Source organism: Vanessa cardui, chromosome 1, assembly GCF_905220365.1.
Source record: "Vanessa cardui chromosome 1, ilVanCard2.1, whole genome shotgun sequence".
NCBI classification, from domain to species: Eukaryota; Metazoa; Arthropoda; class Insecta; order Lepidoptera; family Nymphalidae; genus Vanessa; species Vanessa cardui.
The window spans coordinates 21920-40799 of NC_061123.1; the positions used below are offsets into that span (position 1 = coordinate 21920).

At 42.9% G+C, this 18880-nt stretch overlaps 1 protein-coding gene across 1 annotated transcript; it reads right to left on the reverse strand.

Annotated features, from left to right (window-relative positions):
* Positions 1-231: 231 nt before the first annotated feature.
* Positions 232-18053, reverse strand: LOC124537914 (Down syndrome cell adhesion molecule-like protein Dscam2). The gene is made up of 31 exons (XM_047114915.1): positions 17800-18053; positions 17396-17513; positions 17006-17222; positions 16646-16859; positions 11691-11844; positions 11466-11617; positions 11285-11375; positions 10970-11151; positions 10001-10146; positions 9763-9898; positions 9501-9620; positions 9164-9421; positions 8929-9082; positions 8688-8836; positions 7805-7994; positions 7230-7375; positions 7085-7155; positions 6724-6994; positions 6143-6286; positions 5856-6023; positions 5655-5784; positions 5385-5569; positions 5156-5317; positions 4836-5024; positions 4101-4334; positions 3777-3946; positions 3590-3698; positions 3231-3515; positions 2947-3144; positions 458-556; positions 232-380 (listed from the first exon to the last, which is right to left on the reverse strand). Exons 1-31 carry the CDS (start codon positions 17924-17926, stop codon positions 232-234), a joined length of 5118 nt encoding a protein of 1705 aa, XP_046970871.1. The 5' UTR covers positions 17927-18053.
* Positions 18054-18880: the final 827 nt, after the last annotated feature.

Consider the following 18880-nt stretch of genomic DNA (forward strand, 5'->3'; position numbering starts at 1 on the left):
GAAAAAATATAAATTTATACTCCATTTCATTACGAATACTTAGTACGCGAAGACGTCGCTACTATGTGCCGGTGTATATCGGCTCCTGGACTTTTAGAAAGTATAATCGAGCTGCAGCCGTGAACACATAGTAAATCTTTTATATTTATATTAAAACATGAAAACGGTCAAGTGTATTTATTAAAAATAGCAAAATATTACATTTCGTTAAACCAAAACATCTCAGTGCGGTCACCTGACAGTGGGCTGGTGGGGGCGCGCGTGCTCGCGTCGGCGCGCGCGCGGCCGCGGCTGCGACTCGCGCGGCCGCGCCGCGCCGCCGTACGAGCCGTCCTCCGTGCTCGACTCCGCCGCGCCCACACTCCCCGCGGGCAGCGTATCTGCACATTTGAATCCCTGTTGAGTTGCGTCGCTTCAATGCAGCACGCTATGATGTGTGTGAAGGATGCGAGGAGACCTGAGAGCCTCGCGGCGGGCAGGCGGTAGAGCTCGGCCGCGCACGCCGCGCACGGCGACCCGCTCGACTCCGAGTCGCTGTCCCGCGCGCTCCCGTAGTCTGGCAAATAAACAATTTATCAAAATCAAAATCAAAATAAGGCTTTTATAAGCACTTTTGAATCGTCATTTTACAATTAAGTGAAGCTACCACCGGTTCGGAAAGTAGATTCTACCGAGAAGAACCGGCAAGAAACTCAGTAGTTACTCTTTTTTAGCATTTAAAAAATACAACGTCATGTTAATTAAATACAATTATTTCAATTAATGTATCCTGCTTGGAAGTCAACAGGTATTATTCTCTTTGCCATTCCTCAAATTTAATAATTATGTCACATGAGGCCTGAAGTCTAATATTTTCTCTCCATTGTGAGTAAAATATAGACGCATATAATAATATATTACAAAGATTTATTAGGATTAGACCAGGCTCTGCGTGAATGTAAAAAAAAAAAAACATATCAATTATGCGTAAAAGTGATAGAATACCTGTACATCTCAGCGCTCCTTATACGTAAGAAGGGAAGGGAAATGGACGAAGTTTAATTGTATTTAACAGTGAAACGTGCAACTGTGAGTACGAAAGTTTCGGTGCGCCCTCGTACGCGGTAGTTTTATTAACCTTAACCCTCTTCTGCGGAAGCTCAGACCGAAGTTGTAATTATCCAATAAAACCACCATTAAAAGGGGAGGCGACATGGTCCGGTCAGTGAGACAATGTAATCGAGCGCTGTGCGAGTCGGATGCGAGTACGGAGAGCCCTTCGCGAGTAGAACTCACTTGTCACGTAATACGTGTGTATCCTCAGCGGCGATCATTCTAAGATGTAATATGGCTTACATATTAAGACTACGCTGTCGTCATTACACGATATTAGTGTAATTATATATTATCGTTAGGTTATCGAAATTTATAGTCCAGAAATAATGCGAATGTTGAACTTGAATGTTCCACTGAGTGGTGGAGGTGGGGTGCGGGGGGCGCGGGTGGACGACGCGGGCTCGAGGCGGAAATTGCAAACTCGCTCAGTGGAACCAGAGATAATACCATCGGAATGAGCTACTGTAATTTTACAGTGTTTTTCAATATCCGCCACCTCCAACTGCTAACGAGACGATCAAATCCTTTGTTTAGACTTGTTTTCTGTTCCAAATGCTAAGCTCGGTTACAGTACAGTAAGTACGATATAAACTTGCAAATCTTTCATGGCTGATATTTCAGTGATAACATTACGGGCACTTGCAATTTACCATTTGTGCATTTCTAGAATATTCAATAAGAACACTTCGCTCGAATTTAATGAAAACCTCATTAATTGTTCAGTAAGCAATCATGCGCTTAGTTTGGAGTCGGGCCAATTTAACGTTATCTAACGTCCTTCACATAATATATCATACACTCAAAATTATAAAATATGAAGTTTAAATAAAATTTGAACAACCACTAATTTTGTTGAAACGTCTGTCGGAATGGAAACGGTAAAGTATGATTACTTAGTTATATCGAGGCTCTGATATCTCGGGCTTGCTACGTCGGTTCGACTTGCGAATAATAAATACAAAACGCGCCGGAAATTGCGATCTCAATCCGCCACGCGGCCGTTCTGAGCATCTCTTACGATAATTGTTTATTCTAAACATGTATTCTCTAATAGTCAAAATGTTTTGTACCAGTTATTGAATAAATGTTGATACAACTGCCGAGCTTCGTATAGTGAGTCAGCTTAGATGTAGCATCGGCAAAATGTTAAACTGATCACTTCCGAATTGGGTACGTCTTTAAGATCATCGATTTTTTTTCCTTATTTTACGATACTTTATTGTACGCCACACGAAGAAAATAAAATTAAAAATAAAAATAATAAAAAATACAACAGGGATCCAGCATGAATAAAAGAGGCGTACAGTTTTATTTATATCTAATGCGTAAATGATCTTTACGCAAAAGTAATAATTTGTAATTTCATAAAACCAAATACATACGCGAAATTAACGATTAGTTGCTTTTTTAATTTGTAGATGGTACATTCAAATTGTGTCGTCCATACCTGTAGTCCCAAATATAAACTGTTGCTTTCACGAAATATTGTTATTAGAAAAGTAACACTTATAATATAGCAGAAGGTATAAAAGTAACATCGATAAAAAGCTTATCCGCTCCGAGCCACAAATAATATGTTGCTTATGGATTCATGGACCTGTTAAGAACTACACAGGGGGCTACGAGTCGTTTAAGGCTAAAATGTTAGCCTTTAATGCGTATAAAGGTATTTATTTCCTGTCAATACTATTAATGTCAACCATTAGTACCATAAGTCGAGTCAACCATTCTCCATCGAGTGACCTCTTTGCTTCTCTGACAGTCAAATATATGTATTTGTAATCTCAATTTAGATTAAGATTAGATGTTATATAAAGGAGCCTTTTTAGTTATGATCATAATGCAACTAACCGTTAGGATGCGCCAGCAAGTGCGGCCGCGGAGGCGGCGCCGCGAGCTCGAGCGGGTCGCGCGTGAACGAGCGCAGGTGCAGCGCGCACGAGCGCACGCCCGCGTCGCCCGCCGCGCCCGCGCCCGCGCCGCACTCGCGCGACGTCGCGCCCGACGACATGCTGAACGTCGCGTACGGACTGATCTCGTGTAGATCCCCTGACAGGTGTTATAATGCGTAAAGTCAAACCCTCTTGCGGTAAAACATTTTTTTGGACAAGTAATTTTTTCATCAATATTTTTACCATCGGGTGGGGTTATCGTTTTTCCGTTCGCGTGCGTGGGCTGTGCCACGTACAGCGGCTGGTTGTGTGCCTCGTGCGGAGGGTGCGCGCGGTGCGCTCGGCCGGCGCGGCGGCGGCAGGCGAGCAGCGTGGCGGCCACGAGCAGGGCGCTGAGTGCGACGCCGAGCAGCGCCGCCGCCGCGCCCGCGCCGCCGACCCACCACGAGCCCGCCACTGCGACGTCGTCAGCGTCTGCTGCACTCATTCTTGCCTCTAGGGGTAGTTCTATTGGCTCACCGATGCGTTCTGTTTTAATTTTTCTGCACATTAGTAAACAAAATTGGGGAAATTATTTGCATTTCTATAAAAAGTTATTCGACCTCCATTCATAGTGTGTGTAGCTGCCTTGTAAAGAGCGGGAGTGTCTCCCGCCGGGGAATGTGCCAACACGCGTATCTCATACCACGTGCCCGGTTCCAGATTCGATGCCTGCGGGAAAGTCTTCGTAAGTCCAAACTTTTTAACGGACAATGTATAGGCTTGTAGTCAGTAATTCAATCAAATGACCTCTGCGATTTCTCCGTCGGTTGGGAGGTCGGACCAAGCCCCGCCACTGGCCGGTCGCAGTGCGAGCGTGAAACGCGCCACAGCACACCGGCCGCCCCACGCGAGGAGAGCGATTCGCAGGGCGGTGCTGTTTGACCAAATACATTCCTTGCCGACCGGCGCCTTCGCCTCTACGAGTTACAAACGTCGAAGAAGTTAGGTAGGCGTTCAATTAAGGAGAACGTTTGAAAATTTCGTTTATTTATTCATTTATATCTTTATTTTATTTTTATCAAAATAAAGTCGGCAAAACAAATAAACAAAGACAGATGCCAGATGACTAACTATCGCCTCGAGTGCGCAGCGTGACGGCGCGCGAGTGTGGGGACGCTCCGACCGCGTTGTGCGCCCGCATGGCCACGCGGTAGGGCGCGCCGCACGCCAGGCCGCGCAGCGCCGCGCCGCGGGCCTCCCCCCCGACGCGCCACCAGCGGGCACTCGCCGCAATGTTCCCATTCAGTAAACTCTCACTTCGAGGTTCGCCACTTTCCCATCCACGCCACCACCAAACTGTGTATCCTGACCGGTCACAAATTATAGCTATAGCATTTTAATCGGCAAGAGACATTTGACAATACGTTATATTCAGCTATACACTTCAATGATGGTTTTAGTGTGAAAACAAAGATATTACGGAAAAGCCTAGGGTCACTGTCGTTTATGAAAAAACCTGGCGTGTAAGTCTGATCCTGAGTAAACCAATCCACCAAGGAAAATATACAAATAGTCTTTTTATAAATAAAATTAGATTTGGTATCAATCTGCATATAACATGTTTTATCATCAAAGCAATAAGTTTTTTGTTGAGCTTCTTATACAACTTTCAATTTTAATCTACTTATATTAATATTCATATGTCAAAAACCTCACGACGAAAACTCTTTGTCCCAATTAAAAAGTTTTCGGAGAGAAGCCCGTCTGGTTTTAATAAAAATATTTAACATTTTTATATCAACAAATAGTCCAACGATTTTTTTGCAACCAGAGTTGCTTGTTTTCATGTTAAATAAAATATTGTACCGAGCACGGGAGCCCCGCCGTCGTGCGGTGGATCCCATGCCAAGTGCAGGGCGTGTGTGTCGGCGCGCGACAGTCGGGGCGCGGGCGCCGCCGGGGGACGAATCACGCGCAGCGCGAACACCGCGGTGTCCCCGCCGGCCGCGTTACGCACTGAGCACGAGTAGTTCAGAGCCGACAGTTGCTCCACCTCTGTCAGCAAAATATACACAAGGAGCGGCTTGACACGGAACTCTCACAAGCTACATTTTAAATTAAATACCGCCTCGATACTGTAACATCGTCCTCAGTATCGCGGCAGTACGTAGTATGTCTATACTTACTGTGGATAATCAAGTCTCCAGTATCAGTAACCGTATGTGCGTGTGGTAGCGGCGTCCACCGCCTCGTGATCGGAGGCACGCCCAGCGCAGAGCACCGAAGCCGCAGGCGCGAGCCTATCGCGGCTGTCACTAGACGACCCAGAGACGAGATCCGCGCCGACACTGTGGAAAAGTGAGTTATTGTGTACATGCGTTGCGTCTGCTTCAGTGGGACATGTGAACAACTCACTGAGTTGTGTGGGCGCCGCGCTGACCGCGCGACTGGGGGGCCCAGCGCCCGCGGCTGTGGAGGCGCGTATCCAAAACTCGTATACGGCGCGTTCCCGTAGTCCCCGCAGTTCGTGCCATATCTCGTTTTCGCCCTCTGCGCTGTCGTCGATGGCTTCCACTCGCTGAGACCACTCTCCTCCCACTCTTCGTTCACAAAAATGCTGTTAAATTGATGAGTAATTCAAAAGCAACAATGCCCAAACTTGGGACTTTTTGATACATCTCGTACTTGCCAAGTTCCCTCGTGTAGAGTGTGTAGTGTGTGAGCTGACCGCCGCGCTCAGCCGGGGCTATCCACGAGACGCGCACGGCATCCGGCCCGGCGGGCAACGCTCGTATCAATTCAGGTGCGCTCGGAACTGGTTTGACATAATTATTAATTCCTAGCAACAAAAATTTTGGTGCAAGACAAATTAATATATTTAAATACCATCTTCTCTCGTTAGGCAATGTACGGGTGGCGAGGGCGGTCCCGCGCCCCGGTCGGAGCGCGCGCGCACGCTCACCGAGTAATTCGTGGCGGCGCGTAATCCTTGAAGCACAGCTTCTCCGACGGCCGCCGCCCGCGCCGCTTCCGAGCCGACCGCACCGCTCCACGCTACATGCAGAGACTGCTTTTAGTACTTGTAAGTAACGGAAGTACTTTTTTCGATAAGCGGCTGACTATACATTTTTAGGAATTGTGATAATAAAACAACATAACATGTGAAAACTGACTCTGTGAGAAATGCAGCGGTGCGTAATGTAGATCGTAGCCGCGGATTGTTTGTGCGTGCGCCTGCGGCGGCGGCAGCCAGCGGACTCGCAGCGATCTCGCTGACAGCGCCTCGCATGTCACCGAGCTCGGCGGCTCTTCTGGCACTGATCGTTATTTATTATTTGTTTCAAATCAACAGCGTGACAAAAAGTTAAAGTATAACATTATATTACTGCACTTAAATACCAAATCAAATTACCATAACCATTACAGCAATATAAATTTTTTAACTGTAAGCAGAATCAAAATATACTTTTTTATGAAGGATTTTACAAGCACTTAAAAATTATCGTTTTACAAAACTACATTAAAAGTAAAGCCACCACCGGTTCGTAATGTATATTTTAAGAAAAAGAATCAGCACATAAAAATCATCGCAGTTGTTATAGTTATCTATTGAAAAAAATGCAGTGGTACGTGATGATGATGACTCTTTAGTACAGAGCGAATAAGCGAATAGATCCATTTGCAAACGTGTGTAGCTCATTAGACCATTGCAACATTGGAATGGTCGATACAAAAGTATTGGTTGTAATCGAACCTCCATCGGCAGTAGTGGCGTAAGCGACAGAAGAAGCCGGACCAGGACCGGCGCGGTTGAAGGCGCGCGCCGATACAGCGTAGCGCGCGAACTGGCGCAGGCCGCCCAGGGTGAGCTCGGCGCTACTCCAGCCGCGAGCGACGGCCGTGCCGGCGCGCGCGCCGTCGTCGCGCCCTCCCTCGTACTCACTCTCCTCTTCGACGCGACCCACTTCACGCCATGATAGCGCGTAACCTAGCAGCTCGCCGTTCCAACCGTCTTGCGCTGGAGCCTAGATTTAACAAATAAACGAGGTGCAGCGATTCTATTGTTTCAGCTTAATATTTCGAAGTGATTTGTTAGGCTAGCGACAGTTACTTACCGACCACGACACGTGTAGCTCGCCGGTGTTGATGGGCCTGACGCGGATGTTTTGAGGTGAAACTGTCGGGGCTACAACGAATAGGATTTTTTTTTACATTACCTGCGCCCTTATTAAATGATAATTCAGTATATATTAATTTTACCTTCTTCGAGAGTTGTAAAGAGCAGCGCGTCAGAATGCGGCGACTGACCGACGTGGTTAGTGGCCACTATTCGCAAGGAGTAGGCGGCTGCGGGTCGTAGACCTTCTAGTCGAGCGCTCAGTAAGTTAAGTCCTTCTTCGTCGAACCTTATATTTATTTTAAAGGAAACCGAATAATTGTATTATTACATTAAACTCCAGTGAATTTCTATATAGACTAACTAAACGCAAAAATAATAATAGATAGCCTAAGGCCAAAAGCTGAAGAGCTCAATAGATATCTTATATACATAGATTTTAATCAGACAAATTTAGGCACTGCACAACAAAGTTTAGCTGTGAGTGCCGCCGACACGAAACCGCCACGTGCTGGACAAATGTCTGTCACATATTTATATTATACTCTAATCTGGTCGAACGTCCTCATTCACCTTAATATGAGAGGAGATTTAAAAAATGTTTAAGGATAGCTACTGGTGACCTACTGTCTGTACATACTATTAAAAAAAATTAAATCAGAAAAAAGTAATGGATATTTAATATTTCATAAAGTTTTTTATTCGATTATCTATTCACCTTTCATTTTCCATTGAATCGAGTGTTAGATTATAGTGGTGCGTGTTATGCTCGGACGCGGGCAGCGCGTGCAGCGGCGTGCAGAGCGCGGCGAAGTGCGTGCGCGGGGCGGGGCGGGCGGCCCACCGCACGCGGACCCACCGCGAGCCCGCGCCCCAGAGCTGCAGCGACCGAGGCACCTCGGGCGGTTCTGTGTTATTGGTTTTTTTTATATACAAATGAAGGTTAAAATGTGTCGTATTAAACTCCTGCTGCGATTTCGATATTTGATAGGAATTCATGTAGTATTAAGAAATTTAATGTAATTTATTTTACATGATTCAATTACTCACGTACCTTCATTCGAGGCTTTAGAGTTATCAGTATGTATGTGGTGACTCACGTGAATTAAAATGACTGGTCTAAACGTACTAAAGACCAGGGAGATATTTTGTTTAAAAAAAACAATACTTGGTTCTTTGCAACTGTAAATTAGTAAACGCTCCTGTATTTAACGATAGGTGGCACCCTAAAATACTGAAGTAACGATAAGCGGCAAAAAAACTGTAGAATTCAAAATGTATTGAGTTAGGGTTAGGCACGGTCAACACGACAGTTTTATTAATAATTATAAGAAAAAATACCAGAATTAATAAAATTGTCATAGACACGAGTCAGATTTGGGACTGGATTAGATTAAGGATTGCATTAATAAAAAAAGTAGTTAAAAGTTTCTGAAATAGACTAATACACGACGAAGCCAAAGTATAATTATGATGAAATTTGTCGTACGGGTGAGTTCGTTATTTTGTAACGTCAACGTCTCCGTAGTATATTAGTAAGGTAGTATATTAACGTGTTATGGACCGGTTCTAAGTTGTTAGCATGTTCATTGTTACGTCACCTTCTACGTGTAAGAACATGAGGAGATCGCTGCGGCCATATTGGTTGCGCGCGTGGCAGCGGTACTCGCCGGCGTCATGGCGCTCCGCCGCGCGGAGCTGCAGAGAGGATCGCACGCCCTCGCTTGTGCGCACTTCTGATATTGTCCATCTATGAGAGGACATGTAGAAGATTTTTCTATGTTTTATTATTTTAGGAAAGGGATGAAAACGTTAAAAACCATATTTTAAAAATAAAACTACCTGTACGAGTCAAGATCAAGCTTATTGCCTCGATGAGTCCAGTGCACTACAAGCGGAGAGTCCCCGAGAGCTAGGCAAGTGAGAACGACGCTGCGTCCTCGCACGCTGGTCATGTTCCGAACAGTTTCGCTCGAAAGACCGAAGTGTGCCGGTTCTGAGAGCAATGTTTGCTTTAAAAAGAAAACGCCATGTGACTCAAACATGAATATGATCAACGACTTCCGATGTGCCTCACCATGTATGGTCACATTCACGTGTTTGACTAGAGGTGGTCCCACGCCGTTGTCCGCAGTACATCGGTACAGGCCCTGATGTGAGCGCGCTGCTGACCGAGCGGCTATAGCACTACTGCCCATGGCTGCGCGTCCGTTGCTCACTTCTCGGGGTATATTTGCCAAACCGCTAGTAGGCTTAAACTGATCCCCGTCCGCGCCCCATTCTGAGCCTGCGACTTCCCACCGATCTGAATTTTCAATTCCATTTATTCCGTCACCTACGTAAGAATAAATTCACTATATGATATAAGTCGACCTTAAGATATTACCCAATTTACAAATAATTTTAAGTCTAACCTATTCTTCTGTACCAAGTTACGACTGGTGTGGGGTAACCCTTAGCGATACATTCCAGCAGTAACGGAGCTCCTAAAAGAACAGCGGAGTCTAATGGTTCGGTAATCCATGTGGGTGCAACTGTACCAGGAAAAATAAAAACGTTGAATATTTATTATTATTACTATTTAATTATAATTTGCATAAATGTTATACAGCTACGAAAAAGCGTAAACGCTAATCACATTCTATGCTACAAGTAGTACGGTATGCGAGAGTCGACCTTTGACGCTGAGCGTCGCGGTGTAGTTGACAGTGGCGGCGTGGTTGGACACGCGGCACGTGTAGGCGCCGCTGTGCCGCGCCGACAGCTCCGGGAACATGAGGAGCGAGAACTCGTTCAAGCTCTTCTCCTCTATCTGGACAAATAGTCACTCGATAACTTTCCTCGATTTTTCGATAATTGTAGTCCGTAGTTTAAGGATTTTATTTGGCAACGTTTTTTTTCTCAAATACAATACCTGCAGATTTGGTGGAACAGGGGAACCGTCTTTAAGCCAGGCGAAGTACACTGGCTTATCTCCTGATGAAACTCCACAGAGAACCTGCACGGAACTACCTTCAGTGAGTTCCGACGAGAACATGAATGGTGAAATCTTCGGTGGATCTAGAAAATATATTGATTTATGTCCAAAAACACTGATACACCGGGATCTAATCTGGCATATAAATAGTGCAAACTAAATTATTAATTTAGTCAATCAATTGATTGGAACTGGTTTAAAATACAGAAACATAATTTAAATTAAAAATGATAATAAAAAAAACCGGTTTCATTGCTTAGAGAATGTTTATTGGTGTTGGAATCAACACCCACTCGCGCCGTCGACACGCACAGGTGTAGCATGTCTCGTATTTAACGTGTGTGTGCTTACCAAAACGAGTAATATATATTTTAAGAATGGTGTGCAGCCTTTTCTAGTTATTTCCCCTTTAAATTTACTTTGAAAATTACGACAAATGTTTTATCGACGACCAAAACGCTATTTTCAAGCCAAACGCGAATTCTGAATAGTGAATATCATAGATTCATCAACCTTTCGATCAATGAAATCGCGTTACTTTACTGTCAGACTTGACTTGGCTTGACTTGACTGTCAGCTTAGATTCAAATATGTTTCAGATTTCGAATAGAAAGGGAAAAAAACGGAAACGTGTCAAACAACTATTGTAAAAATAAAGACAATATACTGTTATTACAAACACTATATTGATAGTTATAATTCCTGTAATAATAGTTATATATCCTCGAGTAGGTCTGGTAGTTACCAGACCTTCGAGGATATATAACTTATATAAGATAGATAGATATGAGATATATAACTTATATATAACTTATATATAACTTATATAAGGATACTTGATAGTAAAGTTTTACTATCAGTGCAGAGCGAGACGCGGCAAACGTATAAGTGAGTAATTGTACTCACTTCGAACTTGTATCTCAACGTCTCGCGTGGCCGCCGGGCCCGCGGGCGCGGACACGCTGCACGCGTAGTGGCCCGCGTCGTGCGGCAGCGCGGGCGCCAGGCGGACGGCGCCGCCTCGCGCCGACGCGCGCCCCGCCCCGCCCAGCGCGGCCGCCGCGCCCCGCCGCCACCACGACACGGAGCTGGACGTTGTTATACAACTTGTTATTTACGCTTACAAATGAAAAATTAATTAATTAAAAATAAATGAAGTGCGTACACATTTACAGTTATATTTTGAATAGGAATTATCCTATCAAATGCACCTCTATAGACCTGATCGGATATCCAGCGTAGGGGCAGTGTAGTGTTAGGTTCTCACCGGCGACCGCGCGGACCGTACTCATGGGACGTATCGACGGCGGGCCTGCAACAACGTCGAGCGATGAGACATGGACCTAGAGCAGCAGTGTATGCGGGTACACGGTAGCATTAACACACCACAAGCGGACAATACCGTATATGTTGAGTCTCGCAGAATGCTCGACTGCACCAAGGGGGTTCGACGCGTGGCACGTGTAGCGACCGCCGTCTGCTGCCGTCGCAGAAGTCAGATTCAGAATGGACACTACCTCTCCTTGAACAGATGCTTCTTCGCTGATCGAATACCTACAGACGTATAATTAATTATGTTATATTGTATTCGTTAATAACATAACAGCAGTAAGCAGTAAATCGAGACCTGTGATGTGCAAGGTAGTGGTCGAGAGGCTGCCCGTCCAGCAGCCACGTGATGCGAGGCGCGGGCGAGGCGGCCGCGATGCAGCGCAGGGCGACGCTGCCGCCCGCGCGCAGCGCTTGTTCTATGAAAGTGTACTGCAGTTCCGGCGGCGAGTCTACGAAATACATCGAGAATTAAATTGAAGTTACTTTAAAGTTGTCTCACTCTGCAAAAAACAACCGCAAACGCCACGCCTTCGGTTTTATAAAAAAATACTCTAAGGGTAGAACACTCAAGACTATGTGGACTTAGGCTGACTTAGTGGTAGAGCCTTATGCAGCTCAGTAGGTACCACCCACTCATCAGATGTTCTACCGCCACACACCAATACTGAGTATTGCCGTGTTTCGGTTTGAAAGGCGAGTGAGCTAGTGTCACCACATACACAAGAGACATAACATATAAGTTCCCAATGTAAGAAATATTTAATATTTCTTACAACACCTTTGTTTTTGGGTAGTTCTGATCACTTACCATCAGGTCACCCATTATCTCGTCAGCGCAACCTAAATGACACAAAAAATAAACAATTCGGTACTATGAACTTGTTCTCTGACAGTTTTTTTTTCTAAATTTAAGAATTTTTGCAATTTTCTAAGAAAGACTGCTTGGCCATACAGAAACGGCATTTTTTTTGTTTTTATTTAGAAAACATTTTCTAATATCAGGATTTATTACAATAAATTTGAAAAAAACAATTGCCGTACACTCAATAAAATGTGTTATTAGTTTGTCGAAATAGATGATATCTGTACCAAAATACAGATCATTGAGTATTTGCCTATAGGAATAACTCCAAGAAGAGCGAAAACATAAAAAAATAATGGCAGAAAATTAATTTCCAGTAATTTTCAGTGTTCTTAAGGAGTGGTTCTGTAACAGTAGATGCCTAACAATCTGACAGACTTAGGTTATGGTTATTTTGTAAATTATATTGTACTCATCTTGTGTATAAAACCGACATGTACATATCTTCTTTATATAATAGGTAGCAGTAAATACCAGCAGGAGGAAAAACCAGCGCCTATAGTTGGATCTCAGAGTGGTGCGAGGCAAAAAATACCTCATAAATCTTGGTGATCTTCGGGCACTATGGTGGTGCTGATGGAATTTGCTCGTGAAAAAATAGTAAAATATACATTGTAGTCCCACATTTTTCGCAGAATCAAGGGATACAACCAATGGAGGAAAAGTGAAAAAGAGTTTGATCGTCGACTATTCGAACTAAAATTTACCCCAAAACCCCTTTATAGTACGCAGCCTGTGTAACTAGTACTACTATTACATATAATTATGTGAGTATTAGAAAACTGCTGTAGAAGAAAATGCAGTGTAGGGTTCGTTCATCGTCAAAAGCGCGGAAAACCTTTGCGGTAACGATATGACGTCAGAGCTCGTTAGAAGCGCACTTATTCTTGAATGAAGAAGTCTCACATACGACTAGATAATAAGATGCCGCAAAGCACTTTTAAAATATTCCAATTTTGTATGGGCATCATTTCAAATACTATTGATTTACTTAAAAATATTTGTAGTTTTTGTTGTAGATAAATTTCTGAACGTCATAAGTATTTTCATTGTAAATTTGATTAAAAAAGAGTTTGTTTTTTATTGCAATAAATAACTTACGATTATAAATGTTAAATTATATACAACTACCCCAGCTCCGCACCAGTTGCAATGAATATAAATAAATATCTGGTCCTTTACAGTATGAATTGAAATAAATATTTTGGAAGATATTATCAGTTTTAAATCGCAAGGACACATCGGATAAGGCAGGTCAGAAAAAGAAAATATAAGTTTCCTAAAAATATTTTAGATTACGCCATTACCTTTGAATGTATTCAAGAGTTGAAGCAAATTATATATAATTAAAGCAAAGGTAATCATGGTATTTCCGATGGTAAGGTTTCGTGGGGAACGGTCTGAGGTAGGCGTTATCTATTTATTTACTATCCTACTACAAAATGATTTTCACGGTGTACTCATGGGATTATTATTTCGTTCGTGTTCGTGACAATCCAAATTCGTTATGAACAACTTAGATCACTCGATCTTAAGGATGCTTCACGACACTGTTTGTTTTGTAAAAACTAAGAGGTGCCACTGATAACCATATGTAATCATTTTTTTTTTCGAACTGAGGTATGCTGTTGGCCCTACGGGCCTCTACAGTGTTACCGGGCGACATCATCTGTAATCGAGAAGATTCATAGCATCATATACAAGCGCTTGCGAATCTTGACATCGCGATTTAGAAATTTATATATTTTGAGATAACGCCATCTAGTAACTACAAGCTACATTCAAATCAAATCAAATCAAAATAAACTTTATTCAAGTAGGCTTTTACAAGCACTTTTGAATCGTCATTTTACAATTAAGTGAAGCTACCACCGGTTCGGAAAGCAGACCGAGAAGAACCGGCAAGAAACTCAGTAGTTACTCTTTTTATCATTTAAAAAATACAAAGTAATGTTAGTTAAATACAATTATTTAAATTAATATATACTGCTTGGAAGTCAACAGGTATTAACTCCACGCTTTTTATTATCTATAAAATTTTGTATCGAATAATATGCTTTTGTTGGCAAAGTTAAAAAAGTCTGCGGAATTTTATTATAGAAACCTTAATTACGTGTACACGCTACTTGATAGAAATAAAGTAAATAACGAGGAACTAAATAAATCAGCTATCGCTTGTATTTATGGGTATTAAATAAAATGGTGGGTCACCCAGAATAAGCTGTAATGTGGCCAGCGACAGTATGATGTAGGTTAGCGAGTGATCTGACACATTAATCAAACTGTCCGCCGGCCGTGCGGCGGGATGTGGTCACTTCGGTCCGCGTCGTTCTCTGTAGCTGCTGTAAGCCGCACGCCTGCTTTGATACCAACCCTGTCTCTGCGATCCATGCAACCACGACGAACATTTGCTTAGGGAGGAGTGACTCTCCAGGTCGAAATTTCAATTTCAATTAGCTATTATGCTCAGATTATATGTATTCAATTGATGTTAAGCCCAATCAAATTACTAGCGACTTAAAATAGTTATTGGAATATCGGAGCTCGTAACTTGCTTTGTTTATAATCTGAAATTCATTTGACAAATAGCTTTTTGTCAACTTTATTCCATTAATATGATAAACGCGCTGAATCGGGCAATATATTGCAATAAATGCTCTTCGCTGATTGATTCAGCGCCCGAATACTTCATAGCGATTGATATCTGTCGTCCCCCAATCCGTATCCATACGGTGCACGTGTGTGCGTGCGCTACTTGCGTTCGCGAATACACTCTGCTGTGTGTTATATAATGTTATGAGCATATTAAAATACTACTAATATACTTTGACAACGTCACCGAGACTTTTTATCACGTGTATTTTTAAAAATTGTAATACATCTCAACTTCTCTACTGTCCAAAATTGCAAAGTGTAATTAATAAATTATTTCTTTAGATACTAACTGAATGTTAAATAAATTAAATTTAATGTAATACGTATCACAATAAGCCAATAATAAGGCGCTCATCTCGCTACATACGTTATCCAATTGTTAAAATATATTTAAATTGCAACGAACGTCACAATGAAATATAATATATCATTATATAGTATATTTTATTAAATAATAATTGTGTATAATTAATGTTCAATTTTGTACAATATAATTTCAAATAAAAAGAATATGTTGTCAGGTGGTTTTGTCTCAGATTTAATTTTTTTCGAGTCCAGACTCACTTCTGGAAATCATTCTATATCGACCGATCATTACTCAGAAACTGAACTTGCTTAATTTTCAGCAAACGGAAATGTTATTCGGAGTGAAATACTATTTGAGCTGCAACAGAGCTGGAGTGAACTCCAATATTGAAAGTGCACTAGGTTGAGCTATTTATCACTGAATCGGTTAACATTGTGAAATCCCGATGGTGAGTTATAGCATGTAGTATATACTGTACCTAAAGACACGGACGTAGAGCGGAGGAGACGAGGGGTGAGGGGCGGGGCGGGGAGGTAACTCCGTGCGCTATAAATCTCTTCGTAGCTCGAGTCGCGCTATTTGTTAGAGCCAGCTCTGCGCTCGGCGCTCGCTCGCCGCGACTGAGCTGCGACATTACTTACACCCAACTAACTAATGGACAACCGGACACCGTTGCCTTCCACCAGGCAAGACATTTATCACTTTTTAAAGAGGAAAGCTCAGAACTTAAATAACAGGCGACCAAAATGGTATAACTTCGATTGACTGATGTCTCACGGCGGATTCTCTGTCGCGGAACAGGTGCACAGTGATACCCCGGCTTGGTTTCCAATCACGGGGTTAAAAATAATGTACTTTCCGTGTTAATAATTTCCGATATAATTTGCTGAGGGTCGGAACACAGAAAGTCACTTACAAATTTAGCCGATTTCCTGCATTTATTTCTATCGTAAGCTCGGGTTGAAGGGTAGGAACGGGTCCATTGATTGGGGTCGCGGGTGATTGACGCACGCGCTTAATTAGTTTCGGGGCACTGCGGCGAGTTAATCATGATCACGCCGATCACGATAATCTAATTATGCGTCATGTGATCCTTCTTCAGCTTTATTGACTCGCCTGAAATGTGACGTCACTATACTGTATCGGACTGACGAGCTCACACTAATCACGGCCTCTGTAAGTAGGGGACACAAAACGATTGTTTAAGCTTAGTCCTAAAAAAAATTAATGTATCAGAAGTCTAATTTAAAATTTATCGTCATATTATATTTAAAGGTTAGAGACGAGGTAGGGTAGGCTAAATATTACTCACAATGAAGTCGTACACTAGTGAAATATTTGGGTACTTTACTTACATAGTGTAGTATTATATATTAGATAAAGTACGTATGTTTGTTTGATTTGTTGAGATCAGTGAGATACTTACCTCCGAGTCTTATCTCAGCAGCGGCTTGCTCGGTGCGCGTTCCGCGGCGCGCCAGGCACTGGTAGAGGCCGGCGTGCGCGCGCGTGAGGCCGCGCAGCACGAGCGCCGCGCCCGCCGCGCCCGCCAGCACGGAGCCGTCGTGCGCCCAGCGCAGCGACGCCTCGGGGTCGCTCGCGCTGCAGTTCAGGCGCACCGTACTGCCCGCCTCCGCGACCTTTCATATATTTGAAAAATAAGATTAATTTAAAAACGAAAAATTGGTAATATTTGTATACTTCGATGTTGATGAATTTATAGTTCCACTAATAAGTAAGTTCGGAGAGCATTATTTACGTGAAAACAATAACTATTTTAACTAACCACTACGGGAGGATTTACAGTGACTGTGAACGATTCCTGCACGTCGACGCGCATCTGCGCTGTGGCGTCGCCGAAGACGTTGTACGCCTTGCACAGCCACGCGCCGCTGCCCTCCCGCGAGGCGCGCGTGAAGCACAGCGCCGCGCCGCCGGCCCACAGCCAGATCGAGGACGTCGGCTCCACGGGCTGCAGTCGACCATTTTTTTCGCGATACCATCTGTTTGAAAATACTCAAAAATGTACAATATCATATTTTTCAGTTTCAAAACTACTACGAATTATTTGTATTTTTTTATCTCTCATGTTAACAAATTAATCTCCAATAAAAATAGTAATCTCCACGCCGCGTCCGCCACGCGGTGATGAGGCAAACTGGTCTTGATGACGTACGTGTACTGCGGCGGAGGATACTCGGACGCGACGCAGGGCAGGCAGAAGCTGGCGCCCGCGGGGACGCTCACCTCGGGCTCCGTGGCCACGAGTCTCGGCGCTGAGGTTGGCGAGCTGGCTGTAAAATTTCTATTAAATTCTAGACTTATTCCGTTCAAACTATGAATGAGTTTATTTTAATTTCCATAGTTTTCATGGAATTACATATTTAATTTATTTAAGAAAAAAAAAACGAACAATCGGGATATTAAACATGTAAGATAATACATATAAAACGTTTCTTTCACCGTTACTCACTCACCACGTGCGGGATTAGAAAGCTGGGTCTCTACAGCTTTATAATGTGATAAATTGTGTTTATTACATAATATAGTATCACATACAAAAGCAAACAGAATACAAACGCAAAACGTTGAGATGCGCCGGGCGCGACCGCTTGGTGAGCGCCGTGAGCGAGTGGCGCGCGAGGCAGCTGTAGGCGCCCGCGTCCGCCGGCGACACGTCGCGCACGAGCAGCGCCGAGCCCGCCATCAGGTAGCGCGCGTCTTACATATCGTACAGTATTGAGCATTGTATACTATTTTATACATCATAGTTTAGCTCAAACCTTAACAAATTTAATGTTACAGTCCAATCACATTGCCCTAAATATTAGCTCCAAAAAACTAATGTAGCCAGCAAAACGTCTAGGAATTTCACTTTATGTTATCAACTAGGTAGTTACCTAGTTGATAACATAAAGTGAAATTACTGAAATCAGGTGATTTCAGTATTTTCACTTTATGTTATATTACTTTTTAGTTACGCTTCAGATATCTAAGTGGGTTTGATTTTAAAAAAGAGTGCTATCAGATTATAATCCTGGAGCTCCAGGACAGCACTCCCGTCATAATATATTTACTATAACATTATGGATAATTATTTACGACGTCATTGAGTATTTTGATAGATTCACTCAGTAGATTATAACGAGAAGTAACGGTATTTAAGCTGATACCACCACTTCACGTGACTGCACAGAGGCAATAAATGTTTCCTGCGACGTATTTGTTACTGTAATAAAATTGATGGATAATCGATTTTTTTACATAACTTGTGATTTACTCAACGCTCTTGTGTATCATAAAAAAATGCGTCTTTTTATAAAGTTTGCTGGGTTTATTACTTATATGATATACAAATCCGTTATCCGTACAATACATTCAAGGAAACCTTCATTTAAAAAATAGGAGACAACTAACTCCGTAATTTGAGAATTGCAAAACAGTCCTGTGGAATTTGCTACTGTTGCGCGGCAGAGTCTGCATTCAGAATCGGTGGCGCCTTTATACAGAACACACGAAAATTATGATTCAAAAATACTCGTAATAGTTTGCTTAAATGATTTATATATGGATTCGATTCACAAGATTGCTTCTTATGGTTAATGTGAAGAGAGAGCGAGTACTCGAAGAGGATTGTATCGCGGCTCATCCCAGACGCACG

Bases quoted from the DNA above. Each gene is read 5' to 3' on its own strand.
- LOC124537914 (XM_047114915.1), bottom strand. From the start codon at position 17,926: ATGGCGGGCTCGGCGCTGCTCGTGCGCGACGTGTCGCCGGCGGACGCG. The intron at 6,995-7,084 runs GTAAGTAACTGT...TGTTAAATCTAG, and splicing joins AGCTACACGTGTCGTGGTCG to GCTCCAGCGCAAGACGGTTG. The intron at 5,025-5,155 runs GTAAGTATAGAC...TTTTGCTGACAG, and splicing joins TGGAGACTTGATTATCCACA to AGGTGGAGCAACTGTCGGCT.